General features: G+C 42.9%; 5 protein-coding genes and 1 long non-coding RNA gene across 11 annotated transcripts in view; 2 read left to right on the top strand and 4 right to left on the bottom strand.

The window, feature by feature from the left end:
* Positions 1-566: 566 nt before the first annotated feature.
* On the bottom strand, positions 567-3,024 carry LOC6727393 (solute carrier family 22 member 3). The gene is made up of 4 exons (XM_002102742.4): positions 2,237-3,024; positions 2,017-2,171; positions 1,294-1,920; positions 567-1,235 (listed from the first exon to the last, which is right to left on the bottom strand). The coding sequence occupies exons 1-4, from the start codon at positions 2,800-2,802 to the stop codon at positions 685-687; spliced, it is 1,899 nt and encodes a 632-aa protein (XP_002102778.2). The 5' UTR covers positions 2,803-3,024; the 3' UTR covers positions 567-684.
* An 871-nt stretch (positions 3,025-3,895) lies between these two features.
* LOC6727390 (heparan-sulfate 6-O-sulfotransferase 3-B) overlaps positions 3,896-24,969 on the bottom strand; it is a 78,681-nt gene continuing 57,607 nt past the window's right edge. Inside the window, exons 1-5 of one of the 2 annotated variants that reach the window (XM_016176382.3) lie at positions 21,279-21,400; positions 12,407-12,739; positions 11,785-12,333; positions 11,539-11,723; positions 3,896-4,725 (exon numbers count right to left, since the gene is read on the bottom strand). In XM_016176382.3, the coding sequence (XP_016033927.1) occupies positions 4,590-4,725; positions 11,539-11,723; positions 11,785-12,333; positions 12,407-12,739; positions 21,279-21,308 (1,233 nt within the window). In that variant the 5' untranslated portion in view covers positions 21,309-21,400 and the 3' untranslated portion in view covers positions 3,896-4,589. Of the gene's footprint in view, positions 4,726-11,538; positions 11,724-11,784; positions 12,334-12,406; positions 12,740-21,278; positions 21,401-24,969 lie in introns of those variants that run through there. The other variant, XM_016176381.3, reaches the window with a different exon arrangement.
* On the bottom strand, positions 6,287-9,287 carry LOC27208189 (intracellular protein transport protein USO1). 3 transcript variants are annotated; one of them, XM_016183796.3, is made up of 2 exons: positions 7,148-9,287; positions 6,287-7,075 (listed from the first exon to the last, which is right to left on the bottom strand). In XM_016183796.3, the coding sequence occupies exons 1-2, from the start codon at positions 8,930-8,932 to the stop codon at positions 6,440-6,442; spliced, it is 2,421 nt and encodes an 806-aa protein (XP_016033939.1). In that variant the 5' UTR covers positions 8,933-9,287; the 3' UTR covers positions 6,287-6,439. The 3 variants fall into 3 exon arrangements, with proteins under 3 accessions (XP_016033939.1, XP_016033940.1, XP_016033941.1); XM_016183797.3 differs by having other exon boundaries at positions 6,287-7,057; XM_016183798.3 differs by having other exon boundaries at positions 6,287-9,287.
* On the bottom strand, positions 16,263-21,390 carry LOC120285002. Of its 2 annotated transcripts, XM_039295099.2 has the most exons (3): positions 21,279-21,390; positions 16,576-16,699; positions 16,263-16,512 (listed from the first exon to the last, which is right to left on the bottom strand). In XM_039295099.2, the coding sequence occupies exons 2-3, from the start codon at positions 16,655-16,657 to the stop codon at positions 16,298-16,300; spliced, it is 297 nt and encodes a 98-aa protein (XP_039151033.1). In that variant the 5' UTR covers positions 16,658-16,699; positions 21,279-21,390; the 3' UTR covers positions 16,263-16,297. The 2 variants fall into 2 exon arrangements, 1 of the variants encoding a protein (XP_039151033.1); XR_005544227.2 differs by lacking the exon at positions 21,279-21,390 and having other exon boundaries at positions 16,372-16,512; positions 16,572-16,683.
* LOC27209039 lies at positions 16,822-17,774 on the top strand. Its single transcript, XR_005544228.2, has 2 exons — positions 16,822-16,957; positions 17,012-17,774. It is a non-coding gene; the product is annotated as an uncharacterized LOC27209039 (long non-coding RNA).
* LOC6727392 lies at positions 22,727-23,357 on the top strand. Of its 2 annotated transcripts, none has more exons than XM_002102741.4 (2): positions 22,727-22,879; positions 22,933-23,357. In XM_002102741.4, exons 1-2 carry the CDS (start codon positions 22,821-22,823, stop codon positions 23,132-23,134), a joined length of 261 nt encoding a protein of 86 aa, XP_002102777.1. In that variant the 5' UTR covers positions 22,727-22,820; the 3' UTR covers positions 23,135-23,357. The 2 variants fall into 2 exon arrangements, with proteins under 2 accessions (XP_002102777.1, XP_016033938.1); XM_016175654.3 differs by having other exon boundaries at positions 22,756-22,879; positions 22,942-23,357.

Here is a 24,969-nt window from a genome sequence, read left to right as displayed (position 1 = left end):
CTTGGGAGCCATAACATTATTACTTACGTTATCGGGCTTGTACAAATTCTTCATCGCCTTCCTTGCGGATTTCTATTTTAATCTTTATTGTCTAGGTCGCTTTTTTTAGCGCTCCTAATTACTCATCGATTGTGGTGCTCTTCATTAACCTACATTAATATCAAGCTATAGATTAATACTTTATACCCTTAATGTTATCTGTTATTCAACATAAAATCTTCCTTCCAGGATCTACATCACAATTTTATTATCATAAGTTTTCTATAGTTCAGTTCAATTCGGACTAATTATTTACTCACCGTTTGCTAATTAAGACCTTTCAGCAGACTCTAAACAGCAGAAATAAATAATTAAATTAGCAATATATGACGTGAAATGATCGACTTTATTTTTTATGGCGAAATTCAATAAACATCTGGTTTTTGGATCATCTCGTATAATATATATATAAAAGTGGGCGTGTTTACTCTTACTAAACCTGTCTACATCAATCACTCGAATTAGTATTTTTATTTTTATTTTTATTTTTATATATTAAGGGAAAAATATTACATAAATCAAAAATATTATACATAATATAACATTTATTTTAAAAATCACCGAATAGTTGAGTGTACACTTTATACAAATCACTTAATATCTTAAGATCGATCAAAGCCTACTTTCGGGCTCCGCAAAAGCTCTTCAAATGGTTTCCGAGCTGTGCGCTCTGTGAGCTTCCGGACCACTCTGATCCACTTCCATCTCGATCTCGCTGGAGGGATGGAAATTAATGTGCCAAATATCGGCTATGCTAACTGCCATGTTCCGCTCGAAGTTGCTGAGAAGCTCATTGCTGTAGGCACTGCAATCCGAACTCACAGTGCTGCAGCGGCGCAGGATGATGGCCGACTGTCGCCGATAGGTGTTGGGCGTGGGCACCTGGCTGATCTGGGGCTGCTCCGTGTTCCAGTAGTAGCGGTTCAGGCGGCGCAGGGCCAAGCCGTAAATCCAGCCCATGGTGGCTAGAATGGTGATGGGGACCAGGTGGTGGATGACAGTGAGACAACTCAGAAACGGGCAGAAGAGCAGGCACACGCGGCTAAATGAGATCACGGAAAGCATAAGGACCACACGCTTTTCCTTGGACACAATCTCACTGGTGCAGGTGGTCAGCACTGCAATCGAGGCGGAGTTGGCTATCTTCAATATAAGCCAAAACACCAGTTCCAGTCCCACGCGACGCGAATTGCGTTCTGTAAGAAGATTATCCCATTTAAAAAGTAATTATTCGATATCCTTTACAATGCTCACCAGTTTCGGGCAGCAACCAGATCAGATAGGTGCTGAGACCAGCTATAATCATCAGATTTCCTGCCCATCGCCAATGACGACGCGTGTACAGGATCAGGTAGAGACCCACAAAAAGGCCCACCATCTCAGCAAATCCCATGGCCGCTGTGTTCACATGCACTTGTTGGGCGCCCAGGTTTCGAATCATCAGCAGAATGATGTTGTACAGCACCATAGCACCACCCCAGATCAGGTGGATGTAAACGAGCTGGCTACGCTTCGTCTCGCCATCCCAAACTTGGCAGTAGCTGTGCTTCTGTTTGGATTTCTGGTCCAGGTCATTGGCGTACATCGTGAGCTGCACATCGAGGGTAAGTGGAACCTTCCGGTTATTGTATGTGGCTGATTCCAGCAGCTGACGCAGCGCAGCCTCCACCCGCTGATGTTGGAGCAGCCAGCGAGGAGCATCAGCTATCCAACGATGCAGCCATACCAGCACAATGAGGGAGGACGAGATGGCCACATACAGGTAGCTCCAGTTGTCGAAATATATCGATATGGCGGGCAGCAGGACGAGACCCATAGACCAGAAGAGCTCCGATAAGGTGACCACTATGATGCGAGCTTTACCCGATGTGATGTCGTTCACTAAAAAGAAAAGTGAATAAGTTCGTGTCTTGGGTCTTTTGTTTTGATCAGATCAAGTTTAAATTGAAGTTACTGTGTTGATACTTGCATACTTACATATAAATTGCCCGGAAGTGTACATGAGAGCACAAAATATGGAAGTGAGACAGCGGAAGTAGATGTGCAACTGATAGGTGTCCACCAAGCCGGTGAGATTACCACAAAATATCTGTCCAATCATGCCCAGCAACATCAAGCGACGCGGACTGATTCTTGAGAATTAAGAAACAAGAGTTATCACACTGATATAATATAAATATTTTAAGCAAATACATACTTCTTGAGCGCGGAGTAGGCCATGAGTCCGCCAATCAGGGCACCAAGTGCGTGAAAAGATTGCGTCAGAGCCACAAGAACGCGACGGGAGCAGATTAGATCGAACTGACTGATCAGGGACTTGTAGTCAGTTCGGTGCTCTACGTGCTCACAGGGCAGCGACGACTGGCTACCTGGTTCCTTCGACTCCGAGGCGTTCCACTCCTGACCATGACTACGCACGAATCCTCGGGCCAGGGAATTTGAATAGGCATTGCATACGTCCACATTAAAGAGTCGATCCGTGCTGCGAGCATCCTGCCAGAGGGGATGGTTCCGATCAACATGCTCCGCCTGGGACCGGCTAACATTCCAATCGGCCGGGTGACAGACGAGTTCCCCCTTCCAGGGATACGGCGCCGTATAGATAATGATGGCCGTGAACCAGGCGCTGGGAATCTTGCAGAGGAATATCAGCAGGATGGTGCGCAACTGCCAGCGGCCAAAGCTGCCGTTCACCTGCTCGACCACGTCCAGTTCTGGGGAGGACTTCCTCGGAAAGCTACCCGTCGACTGCGAATCCGTCATGTCTGTGCTAACCGATCGGAGCTTACACCTCGCCGTACGTACGCGTACTGAGTTTGCTAATTTTTCATCGATCCCATGGGCTTGGAATGACTGGAGGGAAAATTATGTTTGCTCTTCCGTTTAGTTGTACCTCAAATTGGTGCAAATTAGTCGGAGATTTTGCGCTCCGTCTGGGTGATGTCTTATTATTAGGTTTGTTTTCTCCGCGTTTTTAACATCTATGACGTAGGGGCGTTGAAAAAATGAGGAAGCTCTATTTAGAGCCTAATAAAGATTAATTGTCTTTAAAACGGAGAAATAAATTTTCCATTGTTGCGCGGTGCCCTGGTACTAATTAATTTCAGTAGTTTTGTTAATTATATTTGTCAACAAGCTTTGCTCCATCTATATTTGGAGCAGTAGAAAGCTCCGAAAAGTCAACAAATATTTGTATTTCTAGTCAAGCAATAAAAACGTTTGCAATAAGAATATTTGTAAAACATATATAAATAACTTTTAAACGTTACATTTTTAAATTCACCGCATCCCTCAAAGAACACTAGCTATTTGATTATTTATACGAGCACCTAAAAGAATGCAACACAAATAATTTATACCTTTAATGCCTTTTGACTTGGCTCACCAAATTTTTATGCAAGTAATAAATAAAGGCAGTTTTTGTATATTCAATAATTCATCTTTTATTAAATTTTCCTGCATTCATTTGTTTTTTTTTTTTTCATATTATTCCCATTGTGTGTTTGCTTTCTACAAAATTGTTTTTTTCCCAAAATCATGAAATCGCAAATAATATTGTATTCTTTTAAACTTGCTATATAAAATGGCCATGCGTGTGCCCCATCGATTATAATGCAATTAATCAATATTTGAAATATTTTACATTACTTCTGTTATGGGAAATGTTCTATATAATGTATTAGGCAATTGGCTTTGTGTGTAGTTCGTTGGCTTTGTTTGATCAATTTTGCTTTTTCGATTTTGGTATCAATCTCCAATTAGTTATTGTCTGAAATAATGATGTCAGCTAACAAATCTACATATGTTCACTTCAACTGGCGAAAACAATAGGTAAAAAAGGACGAAACTTATTGCATTTCATTGCTCTTAATTCAAATGTTTTTCGTTTAACTTTATTCTGCAGTATTTACAGTGATGTCTAGTAGTAAAATAAAATAAATGCGTTGTTGGATCGAAAACATTTTCCAAGCACTATGCTCTTAGACTAAGTGTGGATTTGGCTTTGCAGAGACTTGGCGTAACAATAAACGAAAAGCTACGTATTACAAATTAATTAATTAATCTAATTTATGGCGGTGTAGTTGTGTGGGTGCGTTGTGAAGGTGAAATGTGGATTCGAGTGGGCTCGCACCTCACAATGTTTGAAAAGGGAACTCGCGTTTAAGAAATAAACATTTTATGCAAAGTATTTACATTTTCTAAAATTTTCGGTGCGCGACTTAAGCAAGGAGTACAGTTATGGTCATAGATTTTATAGTTTTGCTTAGGTTTAGGTTTAGAGATAATATGCGCTCTGAGATTTTGCTCGTTTGTCCTTTAGTTGTGTTACGTTCGAATGAAACAAGCCAAGTCCGCTAGTTGTTTTTTGTCTGCTTAATTAACATTATGCTTAATCGCTAGTTTAAAGTCCTTCGGTTGATTTTTATGCTGATGCTTCTGCGTATCGGTAACCTTAGTGACCACCCCCCTATTCCGCCCTTCCCAGCTACATATTTATGAGTTGGTGTGTCCTACATCTAGTTCCTAATCGGTAATATTTGGTTTCGAGTTCAATGATCCGTGCTGAGCCCATCCTCCACGTTGCTGTCCCAGTTGAATTCCGTGACGCCCTGCTTGAAGTAGATGTTGCCCAGATTGGCGTAGCGCTGCTCAAAGTTTGTGTCCTTTGCTTTCAGATGTTCGAAACTGAAAAGAAAACAATAGTCATTAGTAAAATAAATAAATGAATCTAAAATGCAGCTAGTCTTTAAAAAGTAGTAAGTGAGCAACAAATTATTAAGTTGAAAGTATCATTTCTGGTCACATACTTTGAATTAGAGGCATTGTTCAAACAAAAGGAGTTTCTGTATAGTTTTTTCTTGTATATATATTTTATATAGCTCAGGCGTCCTTTATAATTACTTATATGATCCGTGGAAATGCAAATACCTTTGAAAAAAATATAATGCTTGCTCGTATTGCCTCAGGTAGGCGAATATCTTAATCACCATTTGTCTGAATGCATAATCTACTTTCTTCAGGGATTTACGCTGCAACTTGTGGTGGCATTTCCTCTTTGCTTTCCTTGGCAATACCTCCACCCGACCCGACTTTGTACTGTGCCCTCCAATCCTACAAAAGCTGCTCAATTTACTTCTGCGCAATAGAATGGTTTCCTATATGCACCCCACCATAAAAAAAGGGAACCTTCAATTGTTGATGCAGCTGCCCGAGGTACAGCTGTATATAGCTATGTGCACAATGAGTAAATCCATGTCTTGGGCCAGTTCTTCAGTTACCTTGCCCGGGGCATTGTGAGCATTGCAGAAAATGTCAAAGGTCATAAGCGGCCATTATGCGGCCCAAGACAAAAGGGTCGCTTGGGATGCAGGCAGCCAGAGATTTTTACGGGGAAGGAAAAGGAGCGGAAAAACAAAGAAAGGTGAGGGAAAACCCCGTCAACAGGCTTAAGTCACAGTTAATGAAGCGAGCTTGCAACTACCAGTGCTGCTTGGTGGTGCACGGGTATTTCCCTTCGTTTTTGGCCCCTGCTTACAAGACGGTTGAGTTGAGCCACCCTTGAGGAGGAAGCGCAGGCGCAGATGTTCCGATTCGCTCGAGGAACTAAGGAACTGCGCAACTCTGGAAGCGTTCCCATCGAGTAACCATCGGGGATAAGGCGGTGCCAAGGGACACGTGTGCGTAATCAGCGTCGCAAGAATCCATCGGATTGCATGGCAGCCCTCACCCCTACCTTCTCATTCTTCTTCGAGGAGGTTCAGCATGAGAAAATTCCACCACATCGAAATCAAAAACGAGTTGCATGGGGTTGGTATCAGAAACGTAAACAATTTCCTGATTCTATAGGTACAGGCTTTTTTGATTGCATATACAAGATATGACGCCTTTTAAGAACGAAGTTCAGCTAAGCTGCTTTATAATGATGAAACTGTACACTTCTATATTTTAGATCAGAATACCTTTTATTCTTTTTTTTACGAACAATTTGACCGTATATGTATAAATTGGCTAATAAATGGAAAAGTAATTGATGCACACTCATTATTTTCGTTACATTTAAAGATGAGTATATTTAATGCAAATAACTTTAAAGAAGGTCAGAATAAACCCACTTTCAATGAGACCTTTTTCAGATTTTTTATGGATATTTGAAAGGATATTTGAGTTTAACGATATATCATGCCTTAAAATGGATGAGAGTCCCATATTTCCAGAACACAATCGCGAAAGATAGAAAACAATCAGATTTGGAATTTAGTCGGAGTGTGCTCGAAAGAGATTTCAGAAACACCTCTGGCTGTGTTGTGTGCAACGTGTATTGATTATATTTCGAATCGGATCTTAGCTAAGGTATATAATTTATAATAGTACGATAGAGTAGTTGGTACAAAGGAATAGCCTAGATGTTGCGTGCCTTGAGCACCTGCTTCTGTGGCGGACTGGGCACGTTCTCCTTGCCGGCGAACAGGACAGTCTTCTTGGGAGTGCTGGCCGCCGATCGTGGTGTTCGTGGGGTTCGGGGGGTGCGCGGACTGCGCGGGGTGTGCGGCGCCGCCTTGGGTGTGCGGGGGGCGGGACGGGGCGAGGACTTGCCGGCGGACAGGAGCTCGTTGATCTCGCTGGTGCTATCCTGGCGCACGCACTTGTCCGAGGAGTTGAGCAGCCACGAGGTGATCTTCTCGCAGTCGGAACGCAGCTCCGAGTCGCACAGCAGATCCTCGATCTTCTCCAGATCGGTGGTGTTGGAGCGGTTGGCCTTGCCAGGTGTTCCCAGCAGAGATGCGGATCCCGGTTGCTTGGACTTGAGGGCAATGTTCTCCAGCTTGAGCTGTTCACACTCCTCGCGTACTTTGACAAGCAGCTGCTCCTTGTTGTCCAGCTCCAACTGGGCGAACTGCAGCACAGTGGCGAACTCGTCGAGCGCCTTCTTCATGTCCACCATGTAGGCCTCGCGCGTCTCGTCCTTGCGGCGCAGCTCGTGGTAGTGGGCCAGTTGGGCGTCGCCATCGATGCGCTCCTGGAACGAGTTTGCAATCTGATTGAATTTAGCCAACGTCTCCGCCTCGCCGGCGAGCAGCTCGTGGAGCAAGGACTCCTTCAACGATACCTCGCTCTGCAGCGTCTGGGAGGAGGATCTCAGTGCGTTGAGCGCATCCTGGCTCTCGGTCAATTGCTGGCGCAGTTGCTCTGCGTCCGCCTGCAACACCAGATAGCTCTGCTCCAGCGCTCCCTTGGCCAGCTGCACCGATTCCAGCTCCGCACGGTACTGCTCCACATCCGCATCGGACTTCTTTAAACGCTCCATCAGTATGTTGACGGTGGCCCGGGTGTTGGTCAAAGTCAGCTGGTAGTTGTACTTCTCGGTGATCGTCTTGGCCATGTCCTGCTTCAGCTGCACCAGCTGCTGCTGCAGTGCGTCGCTCAGCTGGATGTAGTAGTCGATGCCGTTGCGCAACTGCTCCTCGCATTTCTGCAGCTTCTCGTCGCGCATGCGCAGCATATCATTGGTGGTCTCCAGCAGCACCATCACGTCCTGCTTCTCCAGCTCGATCTTGATCAGCTCGTTCTCGGCCAGCTTCTGGCGCTTGTCCAGCTCGGCGCGCCAGTAGCTCTTCTCGCGCTCCACGGCGCTCTCCAGGTCGCTCTCCACCTGCTGCTGCACCTTGGCCACCGCCTGCTGCTGCTCGGTGTGGCGAGCCTGCTCCCGGCACAGCTGTCGAATAGTGTCGCAGTGAGCATCGATCTCGCAGTTCTTGTCCAGAAGCTCGTCCTGCAGCGAGCGGATCAGAGTGCACTTGTTGGCCAAGTCGTTCTTCAGGGTGTTGCGCTCCACCTTCAGACACTCCAGTTCCGCCTGGCAGCTCTTGGCCTCCTGTCCGTAGGACAGGGCATCCTGTTCGATCTGCTGCTTCAGCTGGACCACGTCGGCCAGCAGGGAGGCATTGCTCTTCTGGAGATTCTCAACCAGCTCAATGTTCTCGGCGGTCTTGGCCTGCTCTAGGCTGCAATGCTCGCGGGCCTGAGCCACATCCGCCTGCAGGGCAGAGAGTTGTGCCTGCAGCTGCTCCTCCACCTTTTGACGATCTTCATTCGCTGTCTGCAGAAGCTCGTTGGCCAGACGCAGTGCCTCGCTCTCGGCAACCAACGCCTCCACTTGGCTTTCATGCTCCTCGTGCTGTTGCTGCAACTGCTGCTCCATGGCGGCCAAACGCTCCAGAAGAGCAGCGTGCTCCTGGCCCATCTGCTCGTTCAGAGCTTTGTGCGACAAATTCTCACTGGTCAGGGCTTCGATGAGCTGATCTGTCTTGGAGGTGGCCAACTCATGCTCCTCGCGCAACTTGGCCTCGGCTTCCTTCAACTGATCCACATGTCGGCGCAGCACGTCCAGTTGGCTCAACTGGCTCTCGATCAGCTCGTTCTTGTGACGGATCTCGTACTGAAGTGCCTCCTTGCCCTTCAGACGGCTGGCGGACTTGGCCTCCTTTACGGGCGTGGTGGCAGCCGAGTGCAGAGGAGTGGATGCCGCTGTTGAGGCTCCACTTCCGCTTCCAGTGGCCGTATCCGTGTGACTGGGTGTCGGACGGAAGCGCAGGCGCTGCGGCAACGAAGGAGTACGGAACAGGCGTAATCCCTTTGACTTTTTGTCCTCCTTGGGAATGGCGAATTCCTTGGCCTCCTTCGAGCTGGACGCGAAACGCACGGCGTCCTTGAAGAACTTCTCGATCTGCTCCTTGCGTTCCGGTTGAACGGTGGGCGGAGCAGCGGCTGCCGAAGCCGCGGTGGGCGTGGCACTGCCCGCCGATCCCGCCGAGCTGTTGGACGCAGCTGGCGAACCGCAGATGGCCACATCCACGTCGTTGAAACGCTTCAACTTGGCCTTGGAGAAAGACATTTTCGAACTTGTTTTTTGGACTTTCGGTTTAACTTGGTAACGATTATTTTCGGATTTTGTCTCAATGTCTCAATAACAACGCTCGTTTAACTTTCGATATAACAATAACTCAACGATCAAACATAAACACAACTTTAACTTTCGGTTTAATTTGGGTATCTTTTCCTTAGGATTTTTAGGTAAACTGTTTAACAATAACGTAGTCTGTAGTCGTTTTTAATATTTTCTGTACTTTGTGGTCCGTTCTGTGCTACACTAAACCCGCTATCCCGTTGCTACCCGTTTCACTGTACCTACGCGTTCCGCTGTCAAAACCTAACTGAGCTCACCTTCTGTCCAAGATCGCTGAGGCAGACATCACCTCCAGCTGGCAGATCGAGTGGAAAAGGGATGGATAGAGTGTGGGAACGAGATAGAGTCAGGGGAGGCAAAGAAAACAACCCTCGAGCAGGGGTCGCTTCAATGATCCTGCATTGCTTCACCTATGTGGGATATACTCTACATGTCAGGTTGGGTATTTCCGAAATCTTTAAACGAAAAATGGTTTAACGCTTTCATTTCGTACTCTCTTTTTCCCTATTTTTAATTAACTAACCCTGTTTTGTTACCACTAAATATAATAATCAGTTGACATAGAATATAATATCATTACTAAACGTTAATTTGTATTTTTTAGATTTTAGCTGCACAACATTTCATATTTCTTAAATATTCTAATGTTAATTCAAGATTAGACAAGCCAGAAGGCATCATTCATTTGATCTTTACCACTTTTGAATTTAAATGAAATATATAATATTATATATTTTCTAAAATGCCCTCTTTTAAGAGTATCTAGAATTCTGGTAAGCAGAGTTATATATATGTCTCCTAATTTTTTTTATTTGGTGGTAGTTCGTGCCACAGTTCTTGATCCCCTGGTCGTCTTATCTGTGTGTTTGTCAAGACGTCGGCCTCGTGTATATAAAGGAAATGTTTTCATTTTAGCGCGCGCAAATGTTGCAATTGTAGTTCAAGACAGCACGAGGAGGGTTCGAGATCGGAGTGGGGGTAGCAAGATGGGTAGGGGTGGAGAGATACGACGACGGGGTTCCGCATTCCCCGACTTAAGTACATATGGGAAATGTGCCGTAGCCGACGAGCAGAGACACACTCACTCGCATCTGCCTGGGCTTCTCCTTCCATTCGAGGACTACAAGTAAATGCTATTGCTTTCGAGGATTGCGAGAGTACGAGTACAAGGATATGAGCTGATGGCTGGATGGGCTGTTTTATCCGTTAGCTCCAACCCAGCTGGCAGCCAGCATAATTCGTTAATTTGATACGAAATCCGATGCCCGCATAATTAAAGGAAAATGCGTCGGAAATGGGCGAGTTGCGCCTGCGCAATGGGCTGAATGGAATTGAGGCGAATTGAATTGCATCGAAAATGGAAATGCGTCGGGAAAATTGATTTTTCATGTGATATCGCCAAGCAGTTGGGCAATCGGCCATCTATAATCTGAATAGAGAACCCCCTCATGATATCCTGCTGATCCTGCGGTAGCTGCCTGTGCATCCTGCCATTTTTCCGCTTCTTTTCTCCAGTGCGTTTGTCACAACTGCCAACTGGGATCAGCTGGTTGTTCCTTTGATGGCAAACAATGGCCGGAAGATTCTAGCAACTGGGAGGTGATAATTCTAGGTTAAAGCAAACAGGCATGAAATTCTGGGTGGGTCAGCCACACACAGCTGTGCCAAAGACAAGAACTAAAGGCATTATCATAAGGAAAGACAATGGAGGCTTGGCAAGGGAAATCGTTTGGAAATCAATAGAATATCAATACTCAAGAAGTAAGTTTTAATTGATATATGTGCTTCATAACATTTGTCAATTTATATATTGCATGCACATAATGTGTACATAACAATATACATTTGGTTTCATAGAGGTATTATTTTCCCACAAACATTTGCATTTTGGAAACACTTAGATTTCGTTGCTTTTCCCAAACTCTCTTCTAATAAAAATGGAAATTGTACGAAAAAGGGTTATCACAATTGGCTGATCCGATGATGTGCAGGACTCGCAGTAATGTTAATGAAGTTAATGACATTTACCCTACGCCGCAACACCTTCAACATAATTTTCCCATGCCTGTCCATGCATAACTGCCATTCATTGAACGCGCTATAAGGTAACGCGATCTAATGATGTTTCCATGGGATCCATTCTTCCTATTCCTGAGCCAGAGCCAATGTCATCACAACACAAAGTGAGTGCAACAAAAGACTGGCTTGGCCCCTGAAGATCAAAGGGGTTTCGCACCCTCATGGGATACAAAACGCTACTAAAGAACGAGGACGTGGACCTGAGTCATCGACCTTTGAGCAACGTCCCGATGAAGCTACGCAGTAAAGGATCCAGGAAACCGGACCCACAACTTTGGATCTGGTTTCTGTCGACCAGATAAACTAGCTCCTACTGTAACTAACAAGGGGCACAGAAAACAACATAACTAAAGCCATGTTCTATCGGCACATAAGCCAATTAAGCTGGGTGTTATAAATATCAATACATAGGTCGCGAGCAGGAAAAGATCCTGATGGCAGAGCGTGGTACTCACCGCTGAAAGAGCAAAGTCTTGGCAAAGGCGTACAGCTCGATGTCCAGACTGTTGAGCTTCTCGATGCGACGCTTCTGGTCGGGTCGAAGATTCTGGACAGCAGTCGCCGAGATTGTGGTGTTGTGCTGCTCGAAGGGAATGGCGAAACGCAGGTTGAAAGTCTCCTCGAAAATGTACTGGGACATCTAAAGGAAATATAACAAAGCACATCAGTTATAGCCTTTGAAATGGACAAAACAAACTAACCTTTTGATATTCAGTCAGTCCAAAGTAGGCCATGGCGGCCAGATTGCGCTTTGCGCTGGCCAGCATCACACGATCCCGCTCGTGCGCGGGCATCGAGGACTTGTTGTAGCAGCCGACGAGGGCGAGATCGGCCAGCATGCGGGTCTGGCGGTTAGCCGCCAGATTGGACTCGCAGCCGGCGAACTGGTCGAGATCCACGTCCAGCCAGTCCTTGCCCTTGTAACAAGCAGGCAGCTCGGCGGCGGTGGCCTGGCGGCCCAGGCACCAATGGCGTGATCCCTTCCAGGTGGCGCCCCGCCGCACATGCCTATACTCGGACATGTAGCGGGCAATGGGTTGTCGCAGCAGCGAAATGTAGAAGTACCGCCGCTTGGCCGTCTCCCCTTCGTTCTTGTCCAGCTCCACGTCCACGCAGCTGGTCAGCTCAGTCCAGTCCGCGTGGAGGCCGCACTTCCAGCCCGTCGAGTAGCGGGAAAAGAGCCAGTTCTCATTGCGATGCGGTCGGAAGCAGTAGCAACGCTTCCTTTGCCGCTGGCACTCACAGGGACGCTGCAGATAATTGGAAAACATATCAGTTACTGAAGCTCTTTTTAGGATATATCAATTACTTTAGCTAACTCACCTTTAGATCCAGATCCCTGACCAAATGGCGGCCAAACGAGGTGCCGCCCGTCTTCTGGATGTGCAGGAAGACCATCACGTCGTGGCCATCCATGTCGAACTGGAAATCATCGTTTAGCACATCCTCGTAGCTCAGCCCTGCATTGGCGATGATGTTCTGCGGGGCGGAGGACTTGGAGGCCATGGCCGTGATGCCGCCCACACTGTTGCCGTTGCCGTTGCCATTGCCGTTCGCATTGCCATTAATGCTGTTGGCCTGATGGAGTGGGAGCTCATTATAGGCGAGGATATCCGAAGACTGCAGTATGACGGCGCGTTTGGATAGGGCGCATACCTGCGGTTACAGCGAGGAGGGAAAACATTAAATATTACACAGAGTTCAATGGAAAGGAATGCCGACACACCGTATACCCATTTAATAAAGCTCTTAATTCCCATTTCAATGTATGGAGTAAGTCCACTTTTATTCAATGTACTGCACTCAGGGTGCAAAAATATTTAACGCCCTCTCATCTTCAATTTTTAATACCGCCAAGGGCCTTAAAGTAAATTTATTGGCTGCAAAAACTGCAAAAAGTTCAGAATTGTGTGCGTGGCGAAGTGTTTATACTGCGCATTAATTAAATGCACATCAGGATTAAATGCATATTTTTGGCTCGACACAGGTTGGTCCTCCAAGGTTGGTCCTCCAGTGAAGGCTTGTGAAATTTTCCCACTCAGCTCGCATTTTCCTTTTTTTCTTTGTCTGCGCACTTTATTTACTTGATGGAGGAGGAATGCGTGCTTTTATTTATGGCACGTACTCAAGGCTTATTAATATCGAACATGGGTTTATCCCCATTTCACTGCACTCACAACAATTATATTGGATATGAGCTGTTTGAAGATATTTAATATTTACTGGCCATCATATCAATGGTGGTGGATAAAAGTGTAAACAGCCAAAGAGCTAAGGGATAGTAAGCGTTTTGTGGCATATTTTCAGGCTGACAACTATATTACGATCCCATTTAGGGGATGGTTTTAAAGTGGCATATTCATATTGGCTGTTTGATGAAGTGGCTCTGGTCTCCAACTGGATTGAGTGGCTTTTCTTATAAGATTTATTATATGACAGGTCGTAGTTATAAAAACCAATAAATAAGTCAATCATTTAAACGAAAGAAGTTTGTTGTTCGAGGTTCGCTACATTTTTATTACATATGCCATATATAACAGTCGCACGGTGCGCTTTGTCACTACGTAAACACTGTGATAAGCTTTAAGATCAAGTTAATGACAGATTTATTTAACTTTAGTTTGTTTTTGTAGAACACATCTGCTGTCATGTCATCTATAGAATTATTCCAGCATTTTAGGACAGCCAACTATTTGCATTTCAAAACTTTATAATTAGAATAAGTTTTGCGCCTTGTTGTTATCATTATTTGTCAATTTTACCCCACAGCCAGGCCTGAATGGATGATAAAACAGGACCTCAGTTGTCCACAAGTCTCGGGGCTGCCACACACACTTAGCAATCAAACTAGACAAAAGTTTCTCGATTAAAATGAGCAACTTTTGTGAAATTCTCTTATCTAACAATTTCCGCTGCTTAGTTGAACCGAAATGAGCAGAGCACGCAACAAGAAAAGCGGGCAAAAACAAGAAACAAGCGAGGAAAACTCAGCTCATTAAACAATTGGCAGGCAGGCGGAATCGCTGTTGGCCATAAGGAATTAAGAGCTCCTTGGTTGCCATGGCCTTTCCTTTCCTCCCTTCCAATCATCAAGTCCGCGCTCCATCGAACTCTGTGTGAGTGGAACCATGAGTGCATGTAAGCTTGTTTCCACAAAAGTTGGCCATTTAAATGTCCAGAAAAAGAAGGGTGATGGAAAACGGGAAAGAGGGGGAAATACCCAGTTGTAAGGTGTGCTGCCCTGGGGCGAAAAGTTTTGAATTTATTGTGCCCACGACCGCAGCGCACCAATTCGATAATACAGAAAGAAATAAAAGGAAAGGATATCGGAGGATATCGTCGCAGTCCTGTCCAAGGACTCTTTGCCGTAATCCCTTTGGTGGCTCTCGTTTCGTTTATTTGTTTCTGATATATTGTTGTCAAGTTGTTTAGTGGCTCAAGTCAGTTACTAGCACTTGAAATGAGCTTTTGAAAACACGATTTCCCGCTGGCAAAGCACATTAAATCCGAGACATTATGTCCAGCGGCTTAATGACGAGCAATAAATTCAAAGCACAGTAAATTTATATGGAGCACGTGAATACGCATTAAATATACAATTTGGTGTGTCGAAAAATGAGACGAAAATCTACCACTAATGGGTAATTTAATTTTATTTTCGGTCCTACGGCTGCATAACTTATTTGGAAGTCACCCAAAAGGCCCACAACCCACAGCCAACGAAAAAATGATAATAATAATAACAGTTTTGTGTCTGGCAGCGTGTGAGCACTTTGCCCAGACTTTAATTGCTTTTATTACCCCGAAAATCGGTGCCCAGTCTTGTGAAATAATATAATAATAACCATTATGTGCTAAATTTGTTAGAAATTTATGCGCATTGAGCGCACACACAGCGGAAGTATTAACATTTAATTCAGCTTAGCGGAAATGCAAAATGATGTGTGCACTTTTTTTCGGCATTTCCGTTGGGAAATCAAATTGTGAGCCAATAGAAATTTACAAAATATGATAAATAATTGATGGACACGGCAATGCCGAAATATTCACTGCGTTCGAATTCAAACATACATATTTCGTTTCCACTTAATAATGACTGAATAATTTGGAAGGGCCTTTTTTTTGTTGCAATCTGAAAGGATGTAATTCAATTTGAATGGTGCGCGTACCTAGTTGAAAGATTACAATGGGCATATTCTATGCGTAATTTGAAATATGATTACAATAATCCCTCAAAATTAACCATAAATGTAAATTTGATTCCTTGGGGACATTACCGGTTTTGTTAAATATAATTACATGCCATCAACAATCAACCGAACAGGTTGATTTCATAAAATGTCCGATCTTGCTGGTGATTGCATTCATAAAACCCAACAAAGAAGCCATTTAAGCCAGCAATAAAAACAAGTTGAAATATAAAAATGCTCGGCAATAATTTCCATTCATAAAGTAAAGTGCAAGCAAACAAATGACACACATCAAAAGCCAGAGCCAGCCGAAGTCAAAATAACGTAAAAGAGCGAAGGAAATTGCGGCTAAATTAATATTTATGTTGTAGAAGCAGCACAGATTTAAGATTGTATGCTTTATGAACTGGCGACCGGTCACAAAAAAAACAGATCCAGCCAAAAGCAGAAGGCAGTTCCCTTGAAATGGGGTCAGGACACACCGACGGAGTCGTAAATCTCGAGCACCGCAAAAATCAACAATAAAACTTTCGCTGCTAAAAACGTTGAATTCCCAAGATACAATTCCGTGCCATTGTCATAAAAGAAAAGAGAGCTACAACTGAGTGGTGAAACAGCAATAGAAATGGAGCACGCAGTACAAGTCTGTAAAAATCTCGTCGCATGTAAATTGACAAGGACTTTTGGAATGTAAAAGATGGGCATCGGCCATAAACTTGAAGTCTCTACAATTTACAATGGTGTAAACATATTCTCTAAAAATGTTATCCTATGTAAACTGGGATGCACTTACAATTATTTATGTTTGAAATACGCACTTCATTCGAAATGAATTTAAATTCTTTGTGAAGCAGAAGCTTTTATTAACTTATGTTTGAAATAATATCAAAGGATACAGAAGGAATACACAAATTAAATATATATAATATGTAAATATGTAACGTAAATTCTAATTCTTTGATGTTAACAGAAGAAAATCACAACTAGTATTTAAGAAGAAATGCACTGATCCAATAAATACATTTTACCAAATGGGAACATTGAGCTGTCGCACTGGGAGTTTGCAGTCCAGAACGGAAATACATTGATTATCGAGATCATGGCGAATATATCCGAATTTGCAGGCACATCCAAGCCGACACTTTTTAATGAAAACGCAGAAGGGCTCTTCGATGTAGGGATGTGAGCATTTTGGCTCAGTGCAGGGCATACAGGCTCGTTCCTCGTTTTCCCCGCAAGCTGAAGAATTCGAGGCACATAGTTTCTGTGATTCAGTTATAGACAACCCTTGCACTCACCTACGTTCACTCAACGGGGAAGCTAAGGAACTACCCATCAGAATAAATAGCGAAAAAAGCTTCAAAGTTGTTTGGCGATTCAACATGGACGTTGTGTGAGATGAGAAATAAAACTAAGAGCACGCGTTCTAGATCATTAGGCAAAACAAATCGTTTTCATGGGACAATTAGCTACGGCATACAGATCATAAAAACTAATAGGTTTAAAAATATATATACCGAGAATAGTATGAAAAGTACACGGCGTTTCATTTGCACTATTTCTGCCATTTCCTTTTAAAATGTAGTTTCCCGAATAAAATTCAATTTATCAACGAACCGTTTTAATTCTAACAAATTGGTTATTTTTATAAGCCAAACCATATTCTGGCAGCAATTATTTTCATGTAAGTACGCGCAAAAAGCCACATTCCGCTGCATTTAATGGTGTCATTGGTTAGCTACAAATGCCGCGGGCATCCACTCCACTCCAATCCATTCCAATGGTCAACAGCCACTCGGACGTACAAATATCCGCAGACAGATATAGAAAGTTACCCGCCAAAGGGCCATTCAAGCCGTCATTCGGGCCAGCAGAGGTAAACAGCCAACGCAAAAGCCCTTGTGCAGCGTTGATAAAGCTGAACTATGACCTATGCCTCGGACATTCGGATTTTCGGAAAACGGAAAAGGTAAAAAATATTACCCAAACTGGCCAACCGAATGATAAATGAGGGTAGGGTCCTGCATTTGATTATCATTCGAACAAATATGCAGCTGAAATTGCGGTGGCGGGTAAAATTTACAACGAAAATCGAGCAGATTGCGGGCATGGCAGGGTTTAAGGTATTGCCATCAGCCAGCAACCCCAATTCACCTGAGCTTGTGTGGGTTTAGGCCAAGTCACGCTATTAGCGAGCAATGTAAATATTTTATTGCCTGCTTTTGTGCGCTGCTCATTTGCTCCTGCCAATTGCTGACCGCGGGCACTTGTTTAACTTGCTGCGATGGTGGACAATGACCCAACCAGCAAGTCTTCTCGTCTTCGGCCCACAATTCAATTAAAGACTTAGCTGCACATCGTGGGAACGCCTATGAAATGAAAGTGGTCTGTCACTCAGTTGGCAGGCAATTCGGTTAAAAGCAGCCGGCCCTCACGGCTCGTCTATCTTTTGAAGAGCAAAAACCCATTGACAATTTGCATAAATAAACCATTTTACGTTATTCTTTTTTTTCATTCCACCATTGACCCCTTTTCTGCGTTGCCTATTTTTTTTTTTTCAAGGATTTTTTCTTCAGCAGAACGATTGAGCGGCAGCTAATATTTTTGCCCTTTTTTTTGTGGGCCAACAACAGCGAGTTGGAGGAACAATAATAGCTGCGGCAGCAGCAGGACACAGATTGCGATGATGGGGCCGCATGGGGCGTAGGAGCATTTTTAGTTTGGCCCTTTCGCAGACGATGATGTGATGTGAGATTGGGGCAGCAATGCTGCCATAACTCTCAAGAAGCCGTGGCGAATGAAATGAAATATGAAGGGGCTTGGATTGGCCATCAAGTGAACAGATCCTTTTCAGTAGTTCTCCGGGCTTGGGGTCCATAATCGCTGGGACTTAAAGATTTTCGGCTGAAAAAGGCAAATAAATTGATTCTCCTCGAGATGGAAGTACTCTCTTATCATGGTTTTTCGTTTTCCACCTTCTTGATGTCTTCATGCCATTGTGACCACTTTTCCCCGATTTTGTGCACCATGATTGAGAAGTTGTTGGCTTTCGAATGTTTGCCATTTCATTTATCAAAGTGTCGTTTTGTCCGGGGTCCTCGAACTTGCCATTTCTGCGACCTGTCACGTATAACTATTTCTGATCTCAGACATTAAATCATTGACAGTTGCTTATGTTTTCAATGGCTTTTCTATTGCATGTGAAGGCAAGGAATTCCACCAGGAACCTACTTGAATTATGGTTGGGCCATTTATTATTTCCATTTTGCCTTTTTTTTAGTCCGTTTTGTTTCGCCTAAGAGACCGAAACGTTGAAAGCTAATCTATTTTAAGTGGCTGTAAAGCATTCAAGGATGTGGGAATCCGTTTGTGTGAGTGTTTCTTTAATGAAATGTAGCATAATATTTTCATTTCGTCCCGGACATGTGGGTGTGATGTGTGTGTATGTGTGATAAGCGTGTAAATCCCCAAAAATAGCCAAAGACAAGCACAAATCCCAAATGTATATATAGTATAACGAGGATGCGGAGTGCGAGGAGCATTCGCTGGCGACCAGTGACCATAAATCCGAGTAAAATGTATTTTGACATTTTGCACGCAAAGCGTGTGGCAGAAACTAACTAAGCGTGGTCGGGATTCCCACAGTCCTACATGCCATACACGCCCCAAAACGAAAGGTCATTCCAATGATGACGAGAAAGGACATCAGGCCAGGATGGCTAGCTGGCTGGCTAGGATTTGCCATGAAGTGTTAACATGCGATAACAGCGGCAACGAATAAAACACAATGAAGCGCAACTGATGAGGATGCGGTGAATGGGCATTCGAATGGGGGACCTTGATGATGCCTAATGCGAAAGGAAAGACCCAGATCCCACCCGAGCGAACCCATTCCCGTTGCCAATCCCACGCCCAATTCCCAAGCGAAACTGAAACACAGACCACAAACGAAATCAATCTTGGCCCAGGCCTCAGTTCGAAGGAAGTAAATGATGTGAAATGGCTTGAAACGAAGGATAAGGACGAAATCAATGCCTGTATTTTTGTTTTTACACTTTTGTATCTCTCAGCCTTGAGTTATGAATTTCAAAATAGAAACTAGCAATCGAGTGAAATGATATATTACGATTACCCGATACCTAAGCGAACACATACATAACTATATTCTTTAACACTATAGCATCCTAGAATTGGAAACTTTGTAACTTAAAATAAAGTACTTTATCTCCCCATGACATGTGACGTTTTTTTCTCATAAAAAACAACATTTTAATTACCTTTTTTCCTGGAGCATAAAACAGTGACTTTATTTTGCAAAAAACAGAAGAAAAAATTGAGAAAAACAAAAAACAAGTTGAAGCGTTTTGAAGCTCCGACCAGTAAACATTTTTTCACGCTCATAAACTCCACGGAAAATTGTTTGGTTTTCCTTGGCGTGGGCGAGGAGTGTGACATATAATGGAGGTGGATGGCTGGCAGGCTGGAAATGGAAAATGGGAAATGCGATGGGGAGCGTGGACGAAGACCAGGAGCAGTTTCCGTGGGCACCTTGGTCGCACTGTCACGGTCATAAAAATGTGCAAAGTATTTTGTATGGCGCTGCCTTCACACACCGACCAACGCTAATAATAAGCGAGGGTATGAAAATGGTTTTAATGCATAGAGCAGGAAAACAAAAAAAAAAAAGAAAATGTTTATAAAAACCATTTTCTTGTTAAGTGGACTTTTGGACTTTACATTACTTGCTGGCGCCGCTGTTCGTTACGGGGCAACTGTTTCACATTTGCTTTCATTGTACTCAAGTTGGCGCGTAAATTTAAATGAAAGACCATTTTTTCCTGGTGGTTTTAGTGCTAAGCATTTCCGCGGACACTGACCATTTTTTACGAATTTCCGGGGATGCCAGGACATAAAGCTTTAAGCGGAAGTCCCTGAATCATACGTAACGCCCGGGCATTAAAGATCTGAGTCTGACGGATGAGGCTAGCTGTCTGTCTGCGGTCTGATATTGGAATTTATATATATTAAATGGGAAGGGAATTCATTTAAGGCAAATAGGTTAAGCTGTGTGGCATAAAAAATTGCACGCAGCAATAGCTTGACATTCATGCGACCGCAATCTGTAATCAAATTCAGTTTCTGTTTTTTTTAATTGATTAATAATATTATTTTGCTGCTCTTCTGTCGCCAACGGGCTGGGCAAAAAGTGTTTTTTCAATGAAATTACTCATACGCCGAGTGTACAGCATATAATGCGGATATACGAACTTTTACTGCGCGTTCTGTTCTTTTCTGGCACTGTCATCTTTTTGCCACAAATTCAATTTTCGTATGGCATTTGTTTTGGCAGGACATGAAAAATGGTCAAATGTTTTCCTATAATGCGATTTTCTTAACGTTTTCTTTTATGTGTTTGTGTTTAAGTGTGAGTCGCTTGAAAAATGCTGATTGAAATGTCAAAAAAAAAGGAACAACATCGGTTTTGTCCTTTTTTCATCAGCATTTTTCCTTCCCAGTCCTTTGTTTGTATGCTCCTATTCTATTCTGGTTTCCGGTCCGTTTTGTTTCGTGTTTTCATCTGATTTGATTTGGCTTTCGGCCATTTGTTGGCCAGCACTGTTTTGTTGGCAAATTCTCGCACTTTAATCAAAAGAAAAAATAATGCTCTGGCTAATCTGCTAAGCGTTTTCTGCCCCCTGGGAATCGGGTTGTTATTATTGGAACGCTGTGAATCCCCGAAATGCACTTAACGAATTACTCATATGACAGAATATTAGGATAGTATTGGGTTGCCGGGAACCAAAGCCATGGAGTCCTCCCTTAGCCGGGTTGTCATAACCGGACAACAAAACGTAACTTAATTGGGTTTTTGTTTGTAATTGAAACTGAAAACTAAACTGCACATTGTCCGACCATCAGCTGCACACAGTGTCCAATTTGAACTTAATTAAATTCGAAGCACTTTATATGCCACTATTTTCGGCAGTTGCCGGCGCAACACATACCATCCCGTCTGGCATCTCAAATCTCCACATCCCGGCAGTCGTGCTAGTGGTAGTGGTGGATCCGGTCACATGACTGGCACGTTTGCTCCTTTTTGAATATGTGCACTAGCTGCGATACGTTCTCAGATCTCCGATGATGTCGTTGCACTCGGAGAATACTGGCGTCAGTAGATACAAATTACTACACCCAAATAATAATATAAGGGGGTATATGATCTATCACGTTTATTTAAATTTTTGTAAGCTTTTTAATCTATTATTGCAACAGCGAATAATACTAGCTTATCTTAAACGAACAGTATTATATAACTTATACTTAGATTACCCATAAAACAAAGTCATATGAAGTATAAAACACTAAGAAAGACCCAAAATTAATATTAAGAATTCTATTTTGGATAAGTTGAACAACTTTAATTATTCTGCGTGCATAGTTGCTTGTTGCCTGCGTTTCAAAATGTGATACAATATGCCACAACAATGAAGCGAGTCGTGCAGCAAGCCGTGCAACGAGGCGTATGAGTGTTGACTGCCGCCCAAGCAGGATAAGTTGTGGGCGGCGGGGTGGAGCTGAGCTGTTCGCTTGGCTTATTATGCTATTGCATGCAAGGCCGCACCAAATCATGACGAATGACAATCCATTGTCCCAGAAAGTAAACCACCTCTTCACCACCGCTTTGAAACAAAAGTAATAGCAGTGAAAGCAGTACCTTGAAAAGAAATGAAAACTTTACTGCATGTAATAAACCGTAGGGAGAACTACATCACTTGACTTTTTTTATGGCCAGATACTATACTTTTGTGGGCGTGAGTGTTGGCCAGATAAATATTCACATATTTGCTTGCACAAAAATTTGCAAAACGTGCCATCGTCTACGATTGTATTTGATGTTATTGTAGGGGTCTTGTTGGGTTTGGCTCAATTGTTTGCCCATTCATATATACCACACAAAGAATATCTAGATTCTATAGACTATGTCTTTTCCTGGCCATTATTTGACTTGCTCCCATTTCTCGTTTTGTTTATTTAGTTGCCCGATTCCGGACAAAAAGAGGGAAAGACAACACCCCTTTGTAGCCGTCCTACGCTTATAATGTGTTTATTCGTAGTGTTGATACAATAAATTTTACCTTTTTGGCTAACAAAAAGGGGTAACAGGTGACTTGATATTGCTCATGCGCGCCTTTGGCCAAAACGAATGCATAATAGCCTGCAAACAAAAAATAAGTAAAATAAAAAGCACTTAAAATCGTATTTGCTTTGTTTTGGGTTGCAGAATTTATCCTTCACTTTTGGCCAAAACATGCTGGCAGGCAATTCGGAGGTGAGCTCTAATTCATTTCTATTCCGTTTTGGCTTGGCATTGCATGCAACTTTCGGTTTTTTGTACACATTTTTTTTGTGGCGCTGTTTCGACTTCATACTACCTTATCGCACTCAACAGGCAACAGCGAGGCGATAACCTCGAGTAGCTCGTAAATAATAGCAGGTGAGAACACAAATAACTCACATTCGCAATCAGTCAGCCCGACACCTACGACATGAACTGGGCTACCATAATAGTTGCAATTATCCTGCTGCTGCCAGCCAGCCAGCAAAGGTAACTCTTTAGTTTAAGCAAATTACAATTACCTACAATAAATACGTTCGAAGCTTTATTAGATCCGAAGGTTTGGAACTCAAAGTGCTGTCGTACAATCCCACATACGATTTCTGGTTTTTCATGCCAACTGGCAGACCCAAGGTGGTTACTCAGAATGTACAGAATGCGTATTGGGCTGCTCGGACAAAAGGAGGTGTTTGCTTCACAGATCTGTGGTTCTACTGTGCAACTGGCGTCAAAATAGAGGAGTAAATATCATGGCAACAAGGGAACACAAACCATGTCTATTTGAAGATTTGTTGCACACAAACGTTTATTAAAACAAGAAAATAAATAATCTGCGTAACGTTTACACAAAAACCCTAATCATAACTATGTGCTTTATCGGGAATGTTAACGTCCAAGTCGTAAAAATGTAAAACATTTGTGTTATCTTATTTACGTTGAAAAGTAAACTTTTACATAAGAAACCAAATTCTGCTTCCATTTATCTTAAAGAATCAGAAAAGCTCCAAAACATGTTACGACTTTTAGTAAGTTCTTCAACTATAAGATACTTTTTACTCAGCTAATGGAAGTCAAAGGTAGATGACTTATCAGCTACAACTGCCTCCTAATGGACTTACTTTGACCATAATTCCATCACCAGATTGAAAAATCAGCTACCACGAAATAGTCTCCACAAGGTTTTGTAATTTGGTAATTTTAAAGTGAACGTGGCCAAGAAAGTCATTAAAACCGTAATTCAAAATTATAGAATAATTCGTTTGTTACCTAAGTATGTGTAGTTCATGATTGCTAAATTGATATGTAATTGGAAAATAATAGCAAATTGAATGGAAATTAATTTTGAAATATTCGTACTTAAACCTAGTATTATACGTATTACACATTATTAGTATTACAAATCTACTAGCTTACACGCTACATTCACGTTTTGCTTGAATTATTACATGCAAGCTGATAAAAACGTTAGATTGCAGTTCATAATTTAAGTTTATTAGATAGCTCTTCTTGCTAGCACAAGTTATTTTTTGCGAATTATTTTCTCAGTTGTCTCTGCTCGCCCTCGTTTTATCACTTTCCATTTTTTTTCATTCTTTCTATGGACATGTTAAAGTATTCCTAAGAGGAAAATTGAAGTTGCAGTTGGAATTATTATTATTATTATGTTTACTTTGGCTGTGCTTGGACAAGAACCGAACGAAATCAGCAGAAGCAGACATTTTATTGCATCGCCGTGGGGCAGAGACTGAAATATAGTCCTTTTTGGCGAGGCGAACTGTGATTCTGTGTATATTTGCTTGTACACAGTTTCCCAGTGGCCAAGCCAGTGTGCACTTATTTTTTTATTATTACTTTTTTGCTGCATCACGCAGAGGAAATGAAACATCAAATAATTTATGAATCAAGGCGATTCCAGATTGCCACAGATATGAGAACTGGGAGAGCCAAAGGAAGCCGCATCAAAGCAATGCCATTGCAATGCGCAGTCAAATTTATGATAAATATCCTTGCTAGCTACATGGAACACAAAACTACGACTATATGTATGTATGTATATGTACGAAACAGGAAGTCAAAAGTGGAAGTCAGTTTGATTGCTCATCCTCTCCCTGCGCGCGTTGGCATTGTTTGGTTTTGCAGAGACTGACGAAAACTTTTGCAAACGAAGCATGAAGTGCGTGGAAAATGAGTCATTTGTTGTAGTTGCTGTCAGTGTTGCTTTCGCACAAAAAAGCAAGTCAAAAGTGAAGACAAGTTTCCGACAATCCCCGAAATCCAGCTAAGAGTTGAGCCAAAGAAAACTAAGAAGTTGGCGAGGATTCTCTGAAATTTTAAGACTTGAGCACTCTGTTGCATGTTATGTTTAAATTCATCACTTGTCTCCCCGTATATTAAGCGTGAATTGTGCGGACTCCTAAAAGTGTGCTACGCTTTTCGACATGACGCATACGCCATGTTAGCCAAATGCAAGAAGGGTGCAGCTTGATAACAGTGCACTGCAAACGACACCATTTTCATATAATTAAGTTGATGAATATGTTTTCCATATACATAAAACATTCGGTAGCAAATATTTCCCT

Source organism: Drosophila simulans, chromosome 3R (assembly GCF_016746395.2).
Source record: "Drosophila simulans strain w501 chromosome 3R, Prin_Dsim_3.1, whole genome shotgun sequence".
Lineage (NCBI taxonomy): Eukaryota > Metazoa > Arthropoda > Insecta > Diptera > Drosophilidae > Drosophila > Drosophila simulans.
Note: the sequence above shows the minus strand (reverse complement) of the source record. Positions and strands in the feature narration are given on the sequence as shown.

Excerpts from the sequence above, each read along its gene's own strand:
- LOC6727393 (XM_002102742.4), bottom strand. The coding sequence starts at position 2,802 with ATGACGGATTCGCAGTCGACGGGTAGCTTTCCGAGGAAGTCCTCCCCA. Across the intron at positions 2,172-2,236 it reads GCCTACTCCGCGCTCAAGAA|AATCAGTCCGCGTCGCTTGA; the intron begins GTATGTATTTGC and ends TTAATTCTCAAG. Across the intron at positions 1,921-2,016 it reads CACTTCCGGGCAATTTATAT|TGAACGACATCACATCGGGT; the intron begins GTAAGTATGCAA and ends TTTTCTTTTTAG.
- LOC27208189 (XM_016183798.3), bottom strand. The coding sequence starts at position 8,932 with ATGTCTTTCTCCAAGGCCAAGTTGAAGCGTTTCAACGACGTGGATGTG.
- LOC120285002 (XM_039295099.2), bottom strand. The coding sequence starts at position 16,657 with ATGTTGAATCGCCAAACAACTTTGAAGCTTTTTTCGCTATTTATTCTG. Across the intron at positions 16,513-16,575 it reads AGCTTCCCCGTTGAGTGAAC|CTTGCGGGGAAAACGAGGAA; the intron begins GTAGGTGAGTGC and ends CGAATTCTTCAG.
- LOC6727392 (XM_002102741.4), top strand. The coding sequence starts at position 22,821 with ATGAACTGGGCTACCATAATAGTTGCAATTATCCTGCTGCTGCCAGCC. Across the intron at positions 22,880-22,932 it reads CTGCCAGCCAGCCAGCAAAG|CTTTATTAGATCCGAAGGTT; the intron begins GTAACTCTTTAG and ends ATACGTTCGAAG.